Genomic DNA, 19541 nt, shown 5'->3' with positions numbered 1-19541 from the left:
AGAGGCACTGGCATGACCTGATTGTACATCTCCTCTAGGAGATCTGCACTGGTGTTAAAATGACAACTAAGTGATACTGTGCTACCTTCAGTAAATTCAGGAACCCACTTACAGTTTTTATTACCCCTCATGTTTATTATTATTGCCATTACTGCAAGGCAGAGCCAGATCCAGTGCTATGTCCACTTTCTCCTTAGGTTCTTTGTTCACAGACAATTCCATGGTCCTTCAGGATATCACTTCCAGAACTCCATTAGCCCCACTGTTGGCAAACTTTTTCTGAAGTCTGATTCAAACCTCTCTAAATGTAATTTGTAGCTGCTACTTCTTGTTCTACTATAACAGTAAGCATGGAAAATAGATTATTCCTTTCCTCTTTGCAGGAGAAAGGATGTGTTTAAAGACATCCTTACCTCCACTACTTGTCTCTTCTCTAGTCTGGACAGTCCCAATTCTCTAGCAGTGTTGTCACAGGCCATGCTTTCTGATAAAGTAGAATGAGACTAATTATGCTTTTTCTTGCATTATTTTACTCTGTCATAACAAAAAGAGAGTTGTATAAAATTAATCTGGATTGACAGCAGTTTGAAAAAAGAGATTCAGACCATGCACGCTGTACTTTGAAAAACATTATCACTGAGAAAACAATTTATCATTGGAATTGCTTCTTAGAGGTGTTCTGCTCTCTTGATTTGGGCTGAGGCTATGAGATAGCAGAATGTCTCTCAGAAACTTGGCTGATTACTGAAGATTTTTTAGAATTAATTAATCTAGTAAACTAATGTGTAGGTGGTTTTATTATTCAATTTGTTTTATGTAATTTAATTCTCTGTTATATACTCTTGCTTAGGATACAATCCTTGAGCTATTTCAACAATTCTGGCAAAACTGTGTTAAAATATCACTGGAAACTGGATCACCATTTAAGCACTTAACTAATCATGTTATCTTCAGATACAGTGAATGAAGACCGTATTTTTTAAAAGTCAATTCACTTGATCAAGAATGTATAAAAAACCAGTGGATAGGGACTTTGTGAAGTCTTCTTGGCCACTTACAGCAAATACTGCTTTAAATGAATTCAACTAATCATTTATTTCAGAATAAATAATGTGCAAGTGCTACGCTACGCTTTAAAGTAACTCTAAAGAAAGAATATCTACAGCTGGATGACTGAAACCAGCTGAAACAGAAACCCAAGGAAGATATTTATTAGAGCCCTTATGCTGTCTTATTAACAGTCAAAATAGGAAAAATAAATATTGTAAAATAATCATCCAGTTATTTGAAAGACCTCTGTATTATACAATTGGATCTGAGGTATTTTTGAATGGTCAGAGGGAATGTGGTACCTGTAAAGTCAGCAAGGCTATTTGGAGATGTGTGCTAGTCTAGACAACACTGTCAGGCAAAACAGATTCCTGTATTTTAGTAACCAACTGTCAAAAAGAGTCAAGAAAAGAATGAGAATAAACTTTTATTATAGTGTATCAATCTAAAGATTTCTACAAAGCTGAAAATTATACATCCAAAATATATCTTTCTGTAATTAAAAAAAAAGAAAATGCAGTCCCTTTTCTGGTTGATGCCACACTCAACCAGAAAGAGAAGGTGACAGCTGCAGGACTCTTCCTTTGCTCTGGCATTGAAAAAAACTCTACTATCACTTACGTTTCATTGAAAAAGGCAGAAAAACTTTGTTCTCTCATTTCTAATAATGCCAGGAGAAAGGATCAAAGCCCTTAGCACCTATTCATTAAATAAACATCTGCTGGCCTATTTACTTCTCTACCTTGTGCACCAAAATGCTCTATTTTAGTTACACTTTATGAGGTTCCCTGTTAAAATCCATGCCAGTGTCCCATGGTCATTTCACAGAGGGTCAGACTACATTTTGTTAGAAACATTCTCTCACTGTTACCATGCAATCATATCTGGGTTATGTGTGGTTCTAAGAACTAGAACACTGCCCTCACTCCACGTGGTATGACAGAGCAAAAGCACAGTGGGGAGCCAATGTTTTTTCCAAATCCTTGTTTTGGAACAGATGGGAAGATTTGAAAACATGTTTTGGTATAATAAGTAAGTAAAGGGTGGTAAAATTTTTGAGACATCTTATTTACGCATTTTATCATTTAAAAGTTATAATGATGGTTAATATTAGATTTTAAACACAATTTAAATATCAATTACCACTAATAGAGCCTAATTTAAATAATGATTCCTGAGTCAATTAAATAGTTATATTGATCTACTTTAGATTTAATCTTCTGGTTAAACATTTATAGTTTATTTAATACAATTTAGAAATTCTTATATACTTTCAGTTGAAATCCAAAGCATTAAATAAGTCAGGGACATTATTCCAGAAAGCACACATACTATAAAAATGTTGGAAAACGTATTCAGTGCAAAGTAGTTGCTCAGAGGGTTCATGCTATAGTAAGGTTTGGGAGGGGGGTATAAATATTATTCCTAGGGCAGCAGATGATAGCAATACTTAGTGCTGGGAAAAAAAAATAGAGTATTTTCAAGTTTCCAGGGATTTTATTGTATACCTGCTCATGTCTTTGAGAAACTACATTCAACAAGCTTCCTACAAAATTTGCTGAATTGCTCATCCTATTTTTGACATTACGCAATTCCTACAATTAAAATGCAAGAAATTAATCAATCTCCTACTTTTGGTCTCTCAAAGCCACTCAGTGAGGTCTGACACTTCAACTGTTACCAGAGTAACACAATTAACTCAAAAAGAAAATACTTTCTGGATAGAGGAAGCTTGTAAAAAGTTTCTCTGAATTACTCATTCATTTCTAATAGAGATGTTTGAAACTGTGAAAAGAACAGCAGACATTTAATTCAGCTGGATTCTCTAGTACCTTTTTTCGGACAAATAGAAGCAGCATCTTGGACCAAAACTCTTTCAAACTACTGAAACATTAACCTCTTCCTCAACAGGATAGCAGATTTTGTCCAAAAACTAAGGAAGTCCTAGATAATAAGAAGGTAACCTGTCATAACATTGCACCTTCTTGAAGAAAAGAGGGCTCTATTTCAAATGCCTGAACCCTCATAGAAATTGTTTGCATAGTTTATGTAGATAGGAATAGGGACAACTTCTTCTCTCTTCATAGGAGGAAAGAAATAAGAGAATAAACAAAATAATGCTATCATACCATACACTCTATATCTGACCCTCATACAAGACTCAGTCTCCTAAAAGTATGGACATTACAAACACACCAATCCTGAGCCTGGAGCACACCAGCTACTACCAAATTCCCCAGTTACACCTTGGAGAATCACAGGGTCAAATAAAACCACATTTACCTGGCATGGTCAGCATCTGGCACGCAAGAAAGCATTTCTAATGACAATACTCGGTATGTAAGTTTGAAGTATGAAAACTGTTACTTAAGTTCCTCTAAAGATTAGAATAATTAGACACCACCAACAAATCCCAAAAAAGAATTATAAGCTGCACGATCACTGTAAGATAAAGCCATAATAAATTCTGATGCTCTCTCCATTCAGAACTCACTAATTTCATAATGCTATGAATATCCATATTACAGACAAAACATATTTTCGAATGAAGACAATATTTCACTTGGTAGAGTTACATTACCTAAATTTAGATTAAAAAAAAGCAATATCAACAGCATTTTCTATACTTACAAATAGAATTTTTCATCCCATACTGGATTCAAGTTTCCAAAAATAGTTTTTGTTCTTCGTTTGTTTTTGCCAACTTGCACAGTAACATATGGGTCGCTTGAGCCAGTTTTGTCCTTAGCCTGTAAGCCCTGAGCACAAAGAACTGCAACAAAAGCAGAGAAATGTGCTTTAGCTCTGATAGCCTTTATTGCCAAGAAGTAAATGAGAGTGACAATGGCAACAGAAAACAAAGGCCTCAGTGTGAGGGATTGTGAAAGAAAGGTTTCTGGATTATTTCCCCAATGTCTGCAACTCTGAAGACTGACAAGGTTTGTCTAACTACCCTTCTGGACTGTACCATGTTTTAAAAGATAGTGTAATAGAGTAATAAACATAAAGATTCACCACTGAGCACTAATCAATGACTTTTTAAGCCTAATTCAAATACTTATCTCAAACTTTAGTTTCATCAAAATAGCAAAGAATATAATCTTGTAGACTTGTCTTGAGTCTGATAGTTCCCTAAAGTTCCCTGCCCTCCAATAAATTAATAAAAAAATTTCCAAATTTTCTCCAAAGTTCCAAACTAACACTTCCAAAGTAAAGCCTCCAATAATATAAAAAATAGTCCCTGTGGCTTACAGAACTAAACATGAGGAACATTTTCCGTTATAATTCATAAAAGTGGAAATCTCAGGAGAAAGCAGAACTGTCAAAGAGCAGGCTACTAAAGCCAGAGAACTGCAGCTAAAATGCTTGCTCTGGCTCTACCATTCAGCAGCAGCTGCCTTTGTTATTTTGCACGTATTATTTAAATCATCTCAGTGGTAACATTTAGTTAACATTCTCTAATGCCAATCATTTTGGATAATGAAGCTCCCTTGGTGTGCTCAGAAAAACGATTACCTAAAAATGGCACCTTGCTCAGCAGATCCTCTCTTAGTGTGGGTTCAGTTGTATGTGCTGACTTCAGTGAAAGAAGTAAAATTCTGCTAGTCTTTAACACATCTAATTTCTGAAAACACTCTTAGGAACGAAATAGCATATTTTGTCTTCCCCATCCACTCTAAATCCACAGAGAAACTTTTAGAAGGCAAGGAAGTATCTTTCTCCTATTTATGCAGTAGAATTAAGGGACAGCCTAGTGAAAGTCTTCAAGGATTAAACTGTATGTATTATACTGGCCTGTATTATACAAGTCAGTGTTCAGTAGCCTTTAGAGGCAGAACTAAAAATAAACACATGAATTAAATATGTCCCTAGTGCTTGGTGACAGTCCCAAAATTCCATAATTATTCTTTTGAGTTTCATGCATCACCTCTCAACCTTCAGAATATGCTGAGGTTTTAATTCAAAAACTGAAATGCCAAAGTCAGAGGACCTGGAAACTTTCATGAGCAACCAGGCTAATGCAGTTGGAAGCCATCTGGAATATGTTTGGAGTAAGCAGAATTATGCAACATCAGCATCACTAAAATGGAACACACCCTTAGTCAAGCAACACAAATGGATAATAAGTCTCAAACCAATGAGATCTGGATTTTTAAGTGCAAATGTGTTTTTTATCACTCAAAGCCTTTTTTTAGTGAACTTTAACTCTTGCAGTTTGTGGCATAAAGCTCTTCATTAGCACAGGAGATATTGGTAGGACGTAGAGGAGATAAATTTTCACTTGTCCTCCTTCCTAGAGCAGTAGAATATAAAGTGGTTTCAGCAACTTAAAACTCAACTCTTGCAGCTGTCATATAAATCCAACTGCTTGTAGATGCATCAAGCATGCAATTGAATACACAGTCCAGCTCTACTTACAAAAAAAAGCTTGTTCCTGAACCAGAGGAATAGGAAAGAAAGAACTCTTAGAACAGAAGAAAATTACCTGTGATAGTTATTTTTGCTGACCATTTGGATGTTCCATCCAAAACACTTTGTTTTGCTGCTTTTGTATATTGTACAAAATCTTCCTTAGAAATATTAAACATTTCCTGGATCACTTCAAACACCTCTGGCCTATTTTTCTCTCTAATCTTCATTCTTTCCTTCATAGCACTAATAATATTCTGTGTTTTGTCTTCTGCACCGTGTTTGGAACTTTTCTCAGCTGCTCCTGAAATGGCAAAAAAAGTCACCATTGTTATTGAGAATTGATTTTGTTCTTTTTCCCATCTAAGATGTACAGTCAACTCTTGGTACAGCAGTACCTGAAGGAGATCTTCATTTCACCTGAATAATACCTCATATATTCTTTGTGATATCTAAAATTATCAGTTGTTTTATGAACACAAGTTCACCTTATTAAAATGTCATTTTTCTGTCAGAGGAAAAGGCTTCTGATTAATGTTTCTACAATATACTCTTGAAAAAAATCCCCAAAATCAGATTTGCAGTTGAGTGTGAGAAAAGAAACATCAGACAGTATGATTAGAATGGTAGGAAGCAAAAATTTAAATTCCTGCAGTGCTAAATAGGCCATTTCAATTCTTGATGAGATTAACATATAAAACAAGATAGAAAAATACTGAAAAAATGATAAGTGACACTGCCACTTACTATAGGCATTGCTGAATTTTGGCTCATATTGTTAAACACAACTCAAAGGATTGTGGCAGTGAATGTCAGAATCATCATTATCATTAGCAGCAGCAAGTACTCTACTCTTCCAAAAAGTCATGAAAACATCATTCAACTAGCCATCCTCAAATCCTGGGAGGATTAAAGCATTTTACTGTTCCCTTTAGAGGGTTAGTAAAATTAAAACAAAATAATTTTGAACAATTTATTATGCAATTATAAATCAGATTCAACACTGAAGAAGCATAGAGTTCCTTCTTTACAAAACCATCAAATGCCAATATGTTCTTTTGAAGGAATTTTTGTTAATGCACTCAGCTTGCAATGGCTAAAGAAGAAATTATCAACTCTATAGAGCTGGAAAGGGTCATCTTTCAGCACAAGATTTCAGGGAAGTGTTACAAATCAAATATTACATGCTTTGTTTTCTTCAGTTTTCAATGTGTCTGAAGGTTTCTTAGCACATTGGAAGGCAACTGATATCTATATAGAGAGAGATGTAAAGAAGGAATGTATCATGTTATAAGATTGGAAAATGTGTGGTTTGAAATACCAGATACTGGTAACCCTAGACTGCCAAAAGGCTGAATTAGATGGCTTCTTCAAGGAGTTTTCCATGGCTACTAAATCTTGAGAAATCTTGAAAATTTCTTGTTCAGAGTACCTAATCTTTCTGAATATGGAATACCAAAATTGTAGTGATTAAAGATTATCCAGACTGAAAATCTAGGAACTAGTAGAAATAGAATTATGTGCCGCCATGAAACAAAACACCAGTTGAAAATTGAGTAGCGATTTTATTACAAAAGAAATGATTGCTGAGCTGCCTGGAAAATACATTAGGTCATTCTTAAAAGATGCAGGAGGGATCTTTTTTTTTATTTTCTCTTATTTTCTGCCCTTCCTTAAAAAGTAGAAATGCAACAACATAATTGAATGATAAACCCTGGGCACAATCTGAATGCAATAGCATACTCCTGTTAGAAACCTTGCTGATGTTTGAGACAGCACAGATGAAACGGAAATACGTGTTAAAATACAACTTTCTTTAAGTAAATGTCTTTCTCTTTATACTCATTTATTGCAATTAGTTTTATATCCCCTGTTGCTGACAACCTCTACTGCTGTCTATCAACAACTTTTTTCATGTAGTATTGATCAAACTAATTAAGACAATAGTGTAACTTACATTGCATAAGACGTTAACAAGCTCCTTTCACCCTAGGGACTGATGCAAACTCAGCATGATTGAAATCAATTCTAATTTAATATTGGAACTAGTTAGAGAAAGGGATATCTTACTGAAGATGAGAGAGCTAATGAAAGTGTCACTGGTTTTCTTCCAAATCTAATTTAGAACAAGTTTATATATTGACCCTAAAGATCTTGAGATGTGAATTCATTTCTACAGTCTACATTAGAAATCATTATATATTAAAAAAAATAAATTACAGAAGTTTGAAGGCCAATACATCCTACTGATTATGAGATGAGCAAAAGGATGACTATGGTAAAAACAGCTACATTTCACTTTATGATGCTGTTAGGATCAGCTTTCTCAGAAACAGAGATTTAGCCAATTGGTCAATTAATCTTTTCAATGAAAAACAAGGAACAAGATATTTTCAAAGTATCGTACTATGAACACTGAGCAATTAATCTGTTGCAAAAAATATGACAGGATGCTCAGAAACATTTGCATACTAATGAGAAGAGTGGGATCCCTTAGGCATGTGAAATATTTTACCTGCAATTTGCCTTCTAAAGGTTTTCCTCTTTTAAGACCCAGCTGTTCAGTGTTTTCAAACTGTTCATACCACAGATTACTTACAATCTTATTTATTTTTTGCATGCTCTCAGACTTATCATCCATAAAAATTCATCAAATGTATCATGAACCATTTTTGATGGGTTTTTTTTGGGCTCATGATAGGGCCGGGGACAACAGCCCAGTTTCCAGCACAGCGCAAAACCACAATTAAACACTGTAAAAAAGTTTGATTTAGAAATTCATCACTGATTTAATTCATGAAGTCACTCGCTCTGGGAAATTTTAATTAATTGCTGAGCAGTACAAACCTCAAGTATCCATCCCTTGTGACAGCTCCTCACACAGAGAACACAGTGAAAAGAAGCAAGAAGTGAGTTTTTATGCAGTTTTCGTACATGTAGAAGCTTTGGACATAGCAACAGTGAACAGTGTTGAATAACTCCAGAGTATGGAAGCCCATTTCAAAATCAGAGTATCAGGATCTCATACAATAATTGCATTGTAATTTAATAATAATTTAAATACACCTGATATATTTTCACAGGAGAATTCATGGTGGCTGGAACAAAACTGAGCAAGAAAAAGCAAAGAAAAGATCGTTTTGCCACAATTCTAGTGCCAAATTACTTACTAATTTTTTTCCCTTACACATACCGCATTTAGTATTTTGAAGGGACAAAATCCTACTTACTGTTCCATATTTTTGTCTAACATATAACACATCAATATGACTACAGTAGACAAGCAGGAATTTTTTTTTAATATTTCCTTTGACATTTTTTTTGTGTTTTGAGTTAAGCAAAACAAAGATGGTTTGCTTCAAATAATAAATTGCTTCAGATATTGCCACAGGCAGTGAGAAGTGAATAATTCAGTGATGTTAGCAAGCATTATTTTGTAAATGCCCAGCAACGCTTGACAGATTTCAAGGACGAAAGCAAAAGTAACAGTAGGTTTTCCATAAAGCTCCTGGCTAGCTTCTCAATTGAGGAGCATCAACATACCTTTACTGATTTTGTGTGATTTGGTCCCTCATTTCAAGATATTGCTGAGCACACACACAAATCCAAAGGTGTGAAATAACACAACACTTCAGCTGTCATGAAATACTCACTCTGCAAACAGTCAGCATTTAGGAGGTCTTGGCACTTCTCATGGCATTTGACACCACATTCGGTGCATCTCATGCCTTGTCTGGCTATGCCCCAAAGGAGGCCTTCACATTCATAACAGTATGTGGGAGTTGTAGCTGTCCAAATTTCAAAGTTATGAGGTGTAGTTGATGATATTGGATAGATCAAAGCCTGCAGGGTCTTCTTGAAGACATGTATTTTCTGTTGGGTAAGAAAAAGACCCTTCAGGTTCATTATTTAACACAAATGAACTCTTTCTAAACTATATACCATTTACACTTAAAATGTTATAAAATATCAGAATATACATAGAAGTATAAGGTAATTTACAAAATACTGATTTACTCCTTTTGCTTTACACTTTGAGAAGAACTCTGCATAACTGTTTTGTCTGATTACACACACAGCAGAATTAAGTTGGAATCAAGTTATTCAATTAACAAAAGGTCTTATTTTTTTTCTGTTTTGAGGCAGAAAAAAAATCAGCAGTATTACATTCATGGGGGTATCTTAAGTAGGTACTAAGCATTAATTCTGAATATTTAAATACTTCCTATAGGGACTTAGGCACACTGCACAAAATGCCTTTTGATATATATACAACACTGTCCTCTAATACCAAGTGGACATATAATTTTATCAAATAAAAGCAAGCCAATTGTAGGGTTCCATCTTATCTGTATTTCTGTAACAGCATACTTACTGCTTAATTTTAAGCATCAAATTGCTTTTTACTATAGACAAGAACGATCCATACTTCTCAAAAATCCAAGCCCATTTCTTGGACTGTTTTGGTTTAATACCCATGACAAGTTCTACTACAAGAACAGTTATTGGCTATTTACTGATTAGTACTGTAACAACCTCAGTCTCAGCTCCTTGGTGCTTAATAAGATGAAAACAAAGCAGCCCCTGTAGTTTTACACACAAGACCTTGGCTTGTATGGGTACAATGCTCTGGTTGGTTTATTTGAGCCTTTTTTCAGGCGTCCCCCAAGCTCCTAGGTGCAGGCAATTTATTGGGAATAAGGAGAGTTCAGCAGCCTGCAGCCAGCACTTGGCACCAAGGTTAGGTTGTTTGTGCCTTTTTTAGGGCGTGGGTGTTCACTAAATGCACACGTGACTGCCATGTATGTATTAGTTCTAGACTTGTTCCCTCATAAATGAATAATTGTTTTTTTTAGAAAGAAGAAACCAGATTATAAAACATACCACAGTGGGATATTTCTGAAAGTCTTTCTGTCATAGGGTATTGTCCTGAAAACAATATCCATTCTGTAAAGCCTGGCTAAAGATATATGGTAAGACATTTCATGGACATTTGATCTGAGCACATGTGAGAACACTGTAGAACTTAACTAAGGGAAAAACCGAAACTGATACAGCAGAAAAGACTAAAACAAATACTGAATTACTCTCCAGGGTGCTTTTTAGCCTATCCTAATAACTTCCCTGAAAGCAAGTGAAGGTGTTCACCAGTTTGATTTGGTAGACCCTAAGAACAGTGATAGTAATGGCCACCTAACTCTGGAGAACTAATTTTTGTATATTACTGCACTTTTGCCTTCCATGTTACAGAAAAGAAACTTTAAAACAACCTAAAGTTAATTTATACGGTTTGCTGAGGAGTCATGTTTCTCAGAAACCACTGATTACGCTCTTCCACTCCTGAGCTCATGTACCCTCAGTACAAATCCTGCCCTTCCAGCCTGTTCAGCTTCAATATTTTTCACATTATAAATACTTTTAGAATTTTGCCAGTAACTTTTACATTTTCTCAAATGTCAGTAAGTAATGAAATTTACCCTCAACAGGCCTTAAAATAAACATCTGAGGGTAAATGAAGAAGCTGAAAGACACAATTTGTAGATTGGTTTTGCTGAACATGTTCTTTCCCCTGTTGTTAATAAAGCAAATTGCAACAGAAAATTTTATTTCTCTTACTGTCTAGAGGCTTTCATTCCTATTACTCTTCTCTGTTTAAATGCTTTTGTTATGTGAATTACAGGGCATTAAAAATGGCACTAATATCTTCCAATATAACTATATAACTAATAACTGGTTTAGCAACATTTAGCACTACTAATATATAGGAAAATTATTAAGTTATCTCTTATCCTCTGAAGGAAAATTTACTTCTGTTTTATACTTGAAATACTTGTTGATGTCATTGATGCATAAGTTTCAAAAACACGCAGCTCTGTCTTTGTTCAACAAAGCAATTAAATTGGTGCCAAACTGAAAGAATATGTCTAAGTGTTAAACTGTTTAAAATGTCTTTGGATCTGTGCTTGAGAACACACAAACTCATTGTGTCATGAGTGTGTTGTACCAGAAGGATAGCTGTGACAGGTGGCAAAGCTCAAAGCCTTAACCTCAGGGTATAATTTTTTGAGTAGGTGGCACTTGAATTTTAATAAAAGGCATTAGTTCAAAGAATTTTCATACTGAATCTAACCAGCCAAATAACCCACACCCACTGGAGTCACTAATATTCCCTCCAGAAAAACTCGAGGCAGGGTAGAAACTAGAAAAGCCTTAATCAGAAGAATTACTTGCCCAAAGGGGATGTTTTTTCCTTAACTTCCATTGGTGACTCCATTTCTTCATCTGCATTTCACATCTTCATTTTGTAGAGGGTATCTTGAGAATTCTTTTATGCCTGCAAATGTCTGTCCTTTTTGTTTTCAAACCTTGCTCTATCCAGTGTAATGATGCCCTAGGTTATTAAGTTTGGCTGGCTACTTAGAGAAGCAGAAAAGTAGTGCCTTTCCCTGGTTTTAAATATCTTGCAAGAGGCCTTACTGGCTGTGCCCTTACATTTGTCTGTGAAAGAGCACTCCCTATCCCTTGGTATGTGCAGCGAGGGCTGGCATAGGACTGCCTTCTCTTATTCACCTCTACTCTGAATTAGCTCTTTACATTTTCTCATCAAATGAACTTTCATGTGTCTAAATTACACTTGCTGTCTGCCTTTGGATTTACATTTTTATTTCAAGATTTCTTAAAAAAAGAAAACTATTTCTGGTACATAGTTTTTCATATGGCATGGTTCAAATGAAGGCCAAAGAATATAGAGGTATAAAAATACATTCAAATGAATTTTCCCTTTCCATTTTTCCTGAATGAGTTCAGTGGTTTCTCTGGTTGATGGCAAGCATTGGAGACATGTTTGGACTGAGCTGTTCACTGAGATTTGCTGCCTTTTTCTTTCCTCCTGAACAGGACCATTCATGTAAGAATGTCTAAGTGCAGTCCGAATGATTCTTCCTTGTCCTGCATTTGCTGGCAATTAATATCATCATCAAAACTTGCAACTTTAGCCTGTCAAAATGAGAGCCTGATAGTTCTTACATGAGAGGAGGCATGTAAATAAATTGATGAATCTGTATTTTTTTGTCATAAAAGGTAATTCTTATACATAACGTTGTTTGTTTGCTACTGCCTCCACTGGAAGAACATTTCAAACACCAGCTGTTTTCTACCTCAGCGATCCATCCCTGGGCACCACCAAATCATAACTTTCTGATTACCATATAAGCACACAAAAAGTTCACAATAAACCAGGTAAGACTGTTGGATGCCAGCATTTGTGCTACATGTTCCAGTTCCCAGAATACCTGTCAGTATTTTCTGTTCTCCCGTTCTTCTGCTATGGACCTTAACAACAAAGTAAGAAAAATTCAACTCCATTTTTCTTCAGAATATGATGTATTTTAGAAGGCTATGTATGTGCTAGGAATTTGAGGAACAAAAAATAGAAATATTTCTTCAAATTATTGCTTTTTCTTAGTTCAGTCACATAAAACTTGCATCACAATGTAAGTATTCTTGAAGAAAATGATACTCGTTGTGTTTTTGTTCAAAATAATGTCTTTTGCCAAATTTAAGTGAAATCAGTACTGGAAAATCACAACTCACAAATTTTAGTAGCTATAGCAGTATGCTTTTTCAAAAGACTCTTGTAGCTACTTCTTGTATGAATTAAATATTTCTTCTAGAATCATATATGTTACATTTGAAAAAAATTTAAATAATATCCCAAGGACTGGGGAAAAATTATCACAAAAACCCATCTTGCAGAGCCCTGTCACGCTAATTACACTCACAGTGTAAGGAAGATAGAAAGATGATGAAAGACTGCAGCTAAACATAATACAGATGGGCAATTTAAAACAAAAGGCTTCCCCCCCAAGTAACTGTTTTCTAAATCAAAGGTTTCTTGGTAAGTCCCCTCTGACTGTCACAAATGTGAGTCAGCAGAAGCAAACCTGGTCTTGCTAATGTGAATCAGGCAGCAAATTCTGCTCAAGTTCCCTGGAAGTTTCTACAGAATAAATGGAATACACTCAATTTCATCCAGTTTGGAGTGTGTAAAGCTGAAATAATTTTGAGAGATCTTTGAACAAAAATTTCTCTGTAACTTCAAAGCCTCAAACCTATCATTGAAAATACTTACCATTTCATCAGTGTTTATGGAGGTCCGGATGAGCATGGCCATGGAAATACCAGATTTTCGAGCTGCAAGTGTCTGTTTAAGGCAAATTCAAAAGAGTTACCAATTATACAAGTAACACCAGCTGTTGAATATAGAGGAAGGCAAATAGTACTTGATTATGCTACTGGATGTAAACAAAACTGCAGAAGAACAAAACCTCTTAGGTAATGTTCGCAGCTCAGAATTTTTTAGGGTTTCAGTACATAATGGAAGTACACTTTCCATCATCATTACCATTTCTTTCAGCAGTGTCCAGCTGAACTGCCATTTCTAATACAAAACCTGTTATTCAGAGGTTTGTGACTCAGTATTTTTAAACCACAGGCTGTCACTGTTTTTCCACTTTGCCAACCAAATTAATGTGGTACAAGGATAGGCATCCTGCCCTAATTTGGAAGCTGACTGCGCCTGCAGCAACATGGGAGATCATTTTGCAACAGTCTTAAGGTTCAGGTTGTCAGTCTGGGTAATTTTTGTAACTCACTGAGCATTTTTAAATGGTGTATATTTATATAAAATACTACTTAAATAAAAAGATCTCAAGAAATCTTAAAGTATTATTTTCCTTAAAGACAATATTAATTCAATACTACGGATAGCTATATGGAGAAATATGGTTATTTGAGACAGGAAAAGAAATCAGAACTCTGTCAATAATTTGTCCTCATTTGGCTACATGATGTTATAACTATATTGACAACTTCTGGTTCTGAAGACAATGCACTTGGTTGCAGAGATGAACTCTTTTGCTTTAGTATGGTACATACAAAGGGACTGAAAATAAAGTAACTTCAATATACAATAAACAAGGAAATTTTATATTCCTTATTGCAACACCTCAGAAATTTAAATGAGTCCTTGAGAATTAACTAGCAAGTATAATGATCAGAGAGGACCCTGGAGGAATGAGCTCTGTGTGTGTTTTACAAATAGTATTTCAAATCTGAATATCACTTCTGCTATCAACAATCCTTTTGGCCTGACAGAAACAGATGAGATTTATTCCACTGTGCACAATATCAACTATAACACTGTTATATTACCAGACTGCACCTGCAGTGTTGTTTTCATTCCTGCTTTCTCCTATTCTAAATCATTCCAAGTGTTTGTACACTTCTGCCTTATCTCTGTTCTTCTGTCATCCACTATCTGCTTTGTCATGCTTTGCTGCCCTCACAGTCTAGCAGAGTGTAGATCAATTATACCACCCACTAACCATAAGTCTGTTGTTGCCTTTGTTGTAAAGTTACAGATTTTCACCTAACTGTGAAGTGGGTCTCTGTAGTCCACCATTACAAAACTATTACAGCAAAAGTTTAAATGATACTTTGTATGTGACATTGTTATTTTTGTGAAATGCATACTGGGCCAGAAGCAATTTAGGCTTACATCAGCAAAGGAACTGCATCATTAATCTCTGCATGAAGAGACAATTCCAATTTCTTCCAATTATATAATTTTAAACACTGGTATATTTAAAATGGATTTCTTTTTATTTATTTATAAGGCTGTTCAATTTTAATTTTAAATGTACAGTTTCCCTGATTCAATTTTCAATAAGTTTCTCTTGATAATAATTAAACTTGCAGACTGACACAGAATTATTAATCTTGTGAAACCAATTACAGGGCAAGAAATCATCCTTGGCTTAGTAGCATTCAATTCATCTCTCTCCTATTACAAAGAACCCTCCCTTTTTCTTTTTTTCTCTTTTAAACTCAGCAATTTACCAACTCAATGCTATTAATTGCTATCAGATTCTTCATTCTGTTATTATTAAGTAAATAATTCTTCTTCTAATTTATGGTCACTTCTCTGTGACCATAATTTCATTCTAATTCTGTTAATGTGGGAAATGCTATGGGTGTGTGCTAGTGAGATTGACAAAGTCACAGGAAAGATGAAACAGTGTTCAGGCTTTGTTTTTCCACACTTTTTGTGTCAAAATCAAATGCTACAAGGCCAAGAAAACAAAGTTGAAAATGGGAAGTAAAAATGCTTTTGGATCATTAAGAGGAAAAGAAACAATTTTCATAATCAATAGAGTTTTGGGTTTTAAGACAATGTACTTTAAAAGCATCACCCTTTTGATCCCACTTGAAGCACAGGCTTTTTCTCAAATTCTTGTCAAGTACCCATGCAGATTTACTTGCCTGCACTATACTAGCTTTATAGTTTTCATGTCCCTTACAGTAAGGAAGGAATTTTACCCTTTAGGTCTCAATTGCACAATCCTAGCCATTCTAAGCAATAGAGCAATGTGAACAACTTGTCAGGACAGGAGCACAAAGGGCATAAGAACATTAACCTCAAATATAGGGCAGTGACTGCTGCTGTGTTCTGTCCTCCAGCAATGCCAAAGAACATGAGCCAGCAGAGCTGCAGTTTTGTGCTATCACTGTAAGTCAATAAACCGATACTACTTCATGTGAGAAAAAAAAAATGGGGAAGCAATTGTGACCCTTGTCATGTGTCCTTCAAACCCAGTTCTCCCAAGGGGTGCCCTTGGAATCATGGAGCTTTACTATTTTGCTTCTTAATCAGAAATGTGTCTAAAATTATAGTACAGTGCCCTATATAAAATTACAAAACCTAGCAGGAAACAGGTAATTAGGCTGTTCTTAATAAAGTGTTTGTCATGTTGGAAGAAAGCGATATCTAGAGGGATTTGTGATAAACCAGTAGATTAACAGTCATATGGATTAAATTCACATGGATTTTAGCGAAAAAACCAACCCAAACAAACCATAAGTATTCTTTCCATTTATGCACCACTGTCAGAACAAATTACATTTATAAGAGAAAGCCCATAAAATGGTTCTGTTCTAAAACACTGAATTTGGTGATAATTCAACAGCATAAAGCAATGAACACATAGCAGTGTCACTTCTTAATTATGGATTGAAATAAGGAGAAGCGAGCATTTTGGAAAGAGAAAGGGAAAGAAGCTGCCAAGTTTATCTATGGAAAACAAGGTGACAGGTTATGAATATAATGAGAAAACTTCCTCTCTTGTTGCCTCTCTGTTTTCAAGTAGCAGCAAGAAAGAAAGGTAAGTGCAGCTCATCAGCCGGAACTTCCAGGAAGTCCAAAAGGCCAGAACACCAAAAGAATATGGAGAGCAACAGGAACCTGGAGTGTTTCACCCCCTCTCCTTTAACAGGACACAGAACTTGTTTATACTTGTCTCAAACTGATGTCCAGACACTACCTTATGTCTTCCCTTAGGTAAAAATCTGACCAGCAGAGCATAAAGACCTTAAGTACTGATGAATTTTGAACATATGAAAAAATTATCAAAAACAAAAAGAGAAGATGATAAAGCAGACCATTGTCTATTTAGTTTTTAATTTGCTTAGCAACTCCCTAATACAGGATTTAAAATAAATTAGTCTCCTTTATGCTCAAGGCCTTCTAGATTACCTAGTAACTTGTATCTACACTGTCTAATTTATTACCTCCAAATTTGCCTTAGCAGCTTAAGTAAATAGATTAATATAATTAGAAGTCGTTCTAGCAAAAACATTGAAAAATGGTAATTCTAAGTAAAAGCAAATTGGACTCACTACAATTGTGTGTTTAATGACAAAATGTGCTGAGAAGAAAAAAAAAAAAAAAAAAAAAAAAAGAGAGAAGTCCTCTATCACAATGAAACAGGAAAGTTGTGTCTTTCACAGCTCAAATAGCACAGAGGAACAAACAGGCTCAAGTAACTGTTTATGACTGCTGACTGTGCCATGCAATACTCCTTTACAGAGGGTTTCAGTTTTCTTTATCATCTTTTCATTTCTCTTTTAAAAAAATCTGCAGACTGCTGTCACCAGGAAAAAGAGTCGAAGACAAACCCTTTTTTATCATTTTACAAATGCTGGTATTATTTTTAATGTGATGTAAAAGTTGCCCACTAGAGGTGAATGTTACAAATTTTTCACTGTTTACAGCACTTAGAACCTGCACAATTTCAGAATTGTTTCTTTTTGAGCAAATATAGGTATATCACTCTAGGGAATCTCAACTTAATTATTTTGGAAGACAGATTTGTACCATTTCTTGGGGTGCTGGGATGAAGAGAGGGTAGGAAATAGGAAAAATAATTTGAGTTGAAATAAGGTACTGAGGGAAATAATAGTCTAGTCCCATGATTTTTCTATTAAAAAGGTTGATGTCTAATCCTGAAATATTCAGCAGAACTGCAGTATTGAGCCCAGAAAACAGATTTAGAAAAAATGACAATTCAGCTCCACTACACAATTGTTATTGGACGTAACAGTAATATCATTTGCCTTTTCTTCATATTTGTGCCACAGACACAAAAGTATGATCTGTCCAGCCTCAAAGATAATGATATTGTTACGATTTCTATCTAGTAGACTTAAAGAAGTCCTCACAAATATACAAATAATTACTCTCTTATTATTTATTTACTTAAGGAATTCCAGCCTTTATAAATGCTTTTATTGTGGAGACACTTAGAGAAAAAAGTTTCAGTGTATTATCATTTTAGCTGAAGCAGGCAGTTGTTTTATCTGGTGTGTTCACTTCAACAGACTGTTTTACAACAGCAGCAGATTCACAAATTATTCTTGTGTTCTTATCATCAAACAATAAAGCCAGGGAGTAATGTAGTCTTGATTGATTAAAATAAGAAATTTGCCTGATTACAGTGATTACACAGTATAAAATCACCTTTAAATTGAATAAGCACAAGAATTTTCTAGAGTCTTCATAACATTCAAAATAATGACTGGCATTAACAAAAGCAAAGACAGTAAAATAGAGCTACCTTTGGCTATGGCTGGGCAGATCACTACACCTACTTGGCCACTGTGAGTTAAAAACTTCTAACCTTCACTGTAATCATTGATATTTCTCTCCCTGGTTATTCTCACCTCAGCTCAAGCTCTAACTAATCCAAAGGAGAATATATATTTTTAAAAGCAGAAGTTACAGCAATTCCATCAGGAAGTGCACTGGACTCTTTTTCCTGGCTCCACAGTACACAGAGATCTGTTCATGCTCTCTGAATTGTTACTGCATTTGAACCATCACTTCTCCTCGCACTGTCTCTCTCCCTCCTGTACCAGATAAATTCTACCAGAAGTCTAATAATGACCCATGACGGCAACAAGGAGAACTGTTCCTGCAGGTGGATTTTGACTGTCTTGTCCTCTCTAATGACTGAATCTAAAACAAGCAGAGACTCCCAATGCATTAGCATACAAAAACTTTCCAGCGGTTGAGGAGGAGGAGAGCATCCAAAGGAGGGCAGTGACGATGGTGAAGGGTCTGGAGGTGAAGCTGTGTGAGGAGCAGCTGAGGGCACTTGGTCTGTTCAGCCTGGAGGAGACTGAGGGGAGACTCACTGCAGGTAAAGCCTCCTCCTGAGGGGAAGAGGAGCAGCAGGCACTGATCTCCGCTCTCTGCTGACAGTGGCAGGACACGAGGGAACAGCCTGAAGCTGTGTCAGGGGAGGTATAGGTTGGGTATCCGTGAAAGGTTCTTCCCCCAGAGTGTGGGTGGGCACTGGAAGAGCTCCCCAGGACAGTGGTCACAGTGCCAGCCTGACAGAGTTCCAGAAGTGTTTGGACTCCTAGGCACAGGGTGTGGCTCTTAGGAATGGTTTTATTCAGGGCTGGGAGTTGGACTGGATTATCCTTTTGGGTCTCTTTCACCTCAACATATTCTGTGCTTCCGTGTTGGAAATTAGATTTCTCAAAATGTGAATTCACGGAAACAAACGGGAGTCAGAGATATCATCTTAAGAAAACATACAGAACTTTGATAAAAATTATACTGAGATACAGTGCTGAAAGCATGAAAATAATGGAGTGAAACTGGAAGTGCAGAGGGACTAGGAAAATAAGGAGAAATGTATCTGATTGATACAAGTGAATTTAAAAGTAAGGAACAC

At 35.7% G+C, this 19541-nt stretch overlaps 1 protein-coding gene across 2 annotated transcripts in view; it reads right to left on the bottom strand.

Annotated features, from left to right (window-relative positions):
• UNC13C (unc-13 homolog C) overlaps positions 1-19541 on the bottom strand; it is a 125976-nt gene that overhangs the window by 81750 nt on the left and 24685 nt on the right. For both annotated transcript variants that reach the window (XM_066328460.1, XM_066328461.1), the window contains exons 5-8: positions 13592-13663; positions 9114-9333; positions 5537-5764; positions 3682-3823 (exon numbers count right to left, since the gene is read on the bottom strand). In XM_066328460.1, coding sequence (XP_066184557.1) covers positions 3682-3823; positions 5537-5764; positions 9114-9333; positions 13592-13663 — 662 coding nt within the window. The remainder of the gene's footprint in view (positions 1-3681; positions 3824-5536; positions 5765-9113; positions 9334-13591; positions 13664-19541) is intronic.

This window comes from Sylvia atricapilla, chromosome 13, assembly GCF_009819655.1.
Source record: "Sylvia atricapilla isolate bSylAtr1 chromosome 13, bSylAtr1.pri, whole genome shotgun sequence".
Classification (NCBI taxonomy): Eukaryota; Metazoa; Chordata; class Aves; order Passeriformes; family Sylviidae; genus Sylvia; species Sylvia atricapilla.
Note: the sequence above shows the minus strand (reverse complement) of the source record. Positions and strands in the feature narration are given on the sequence as shown.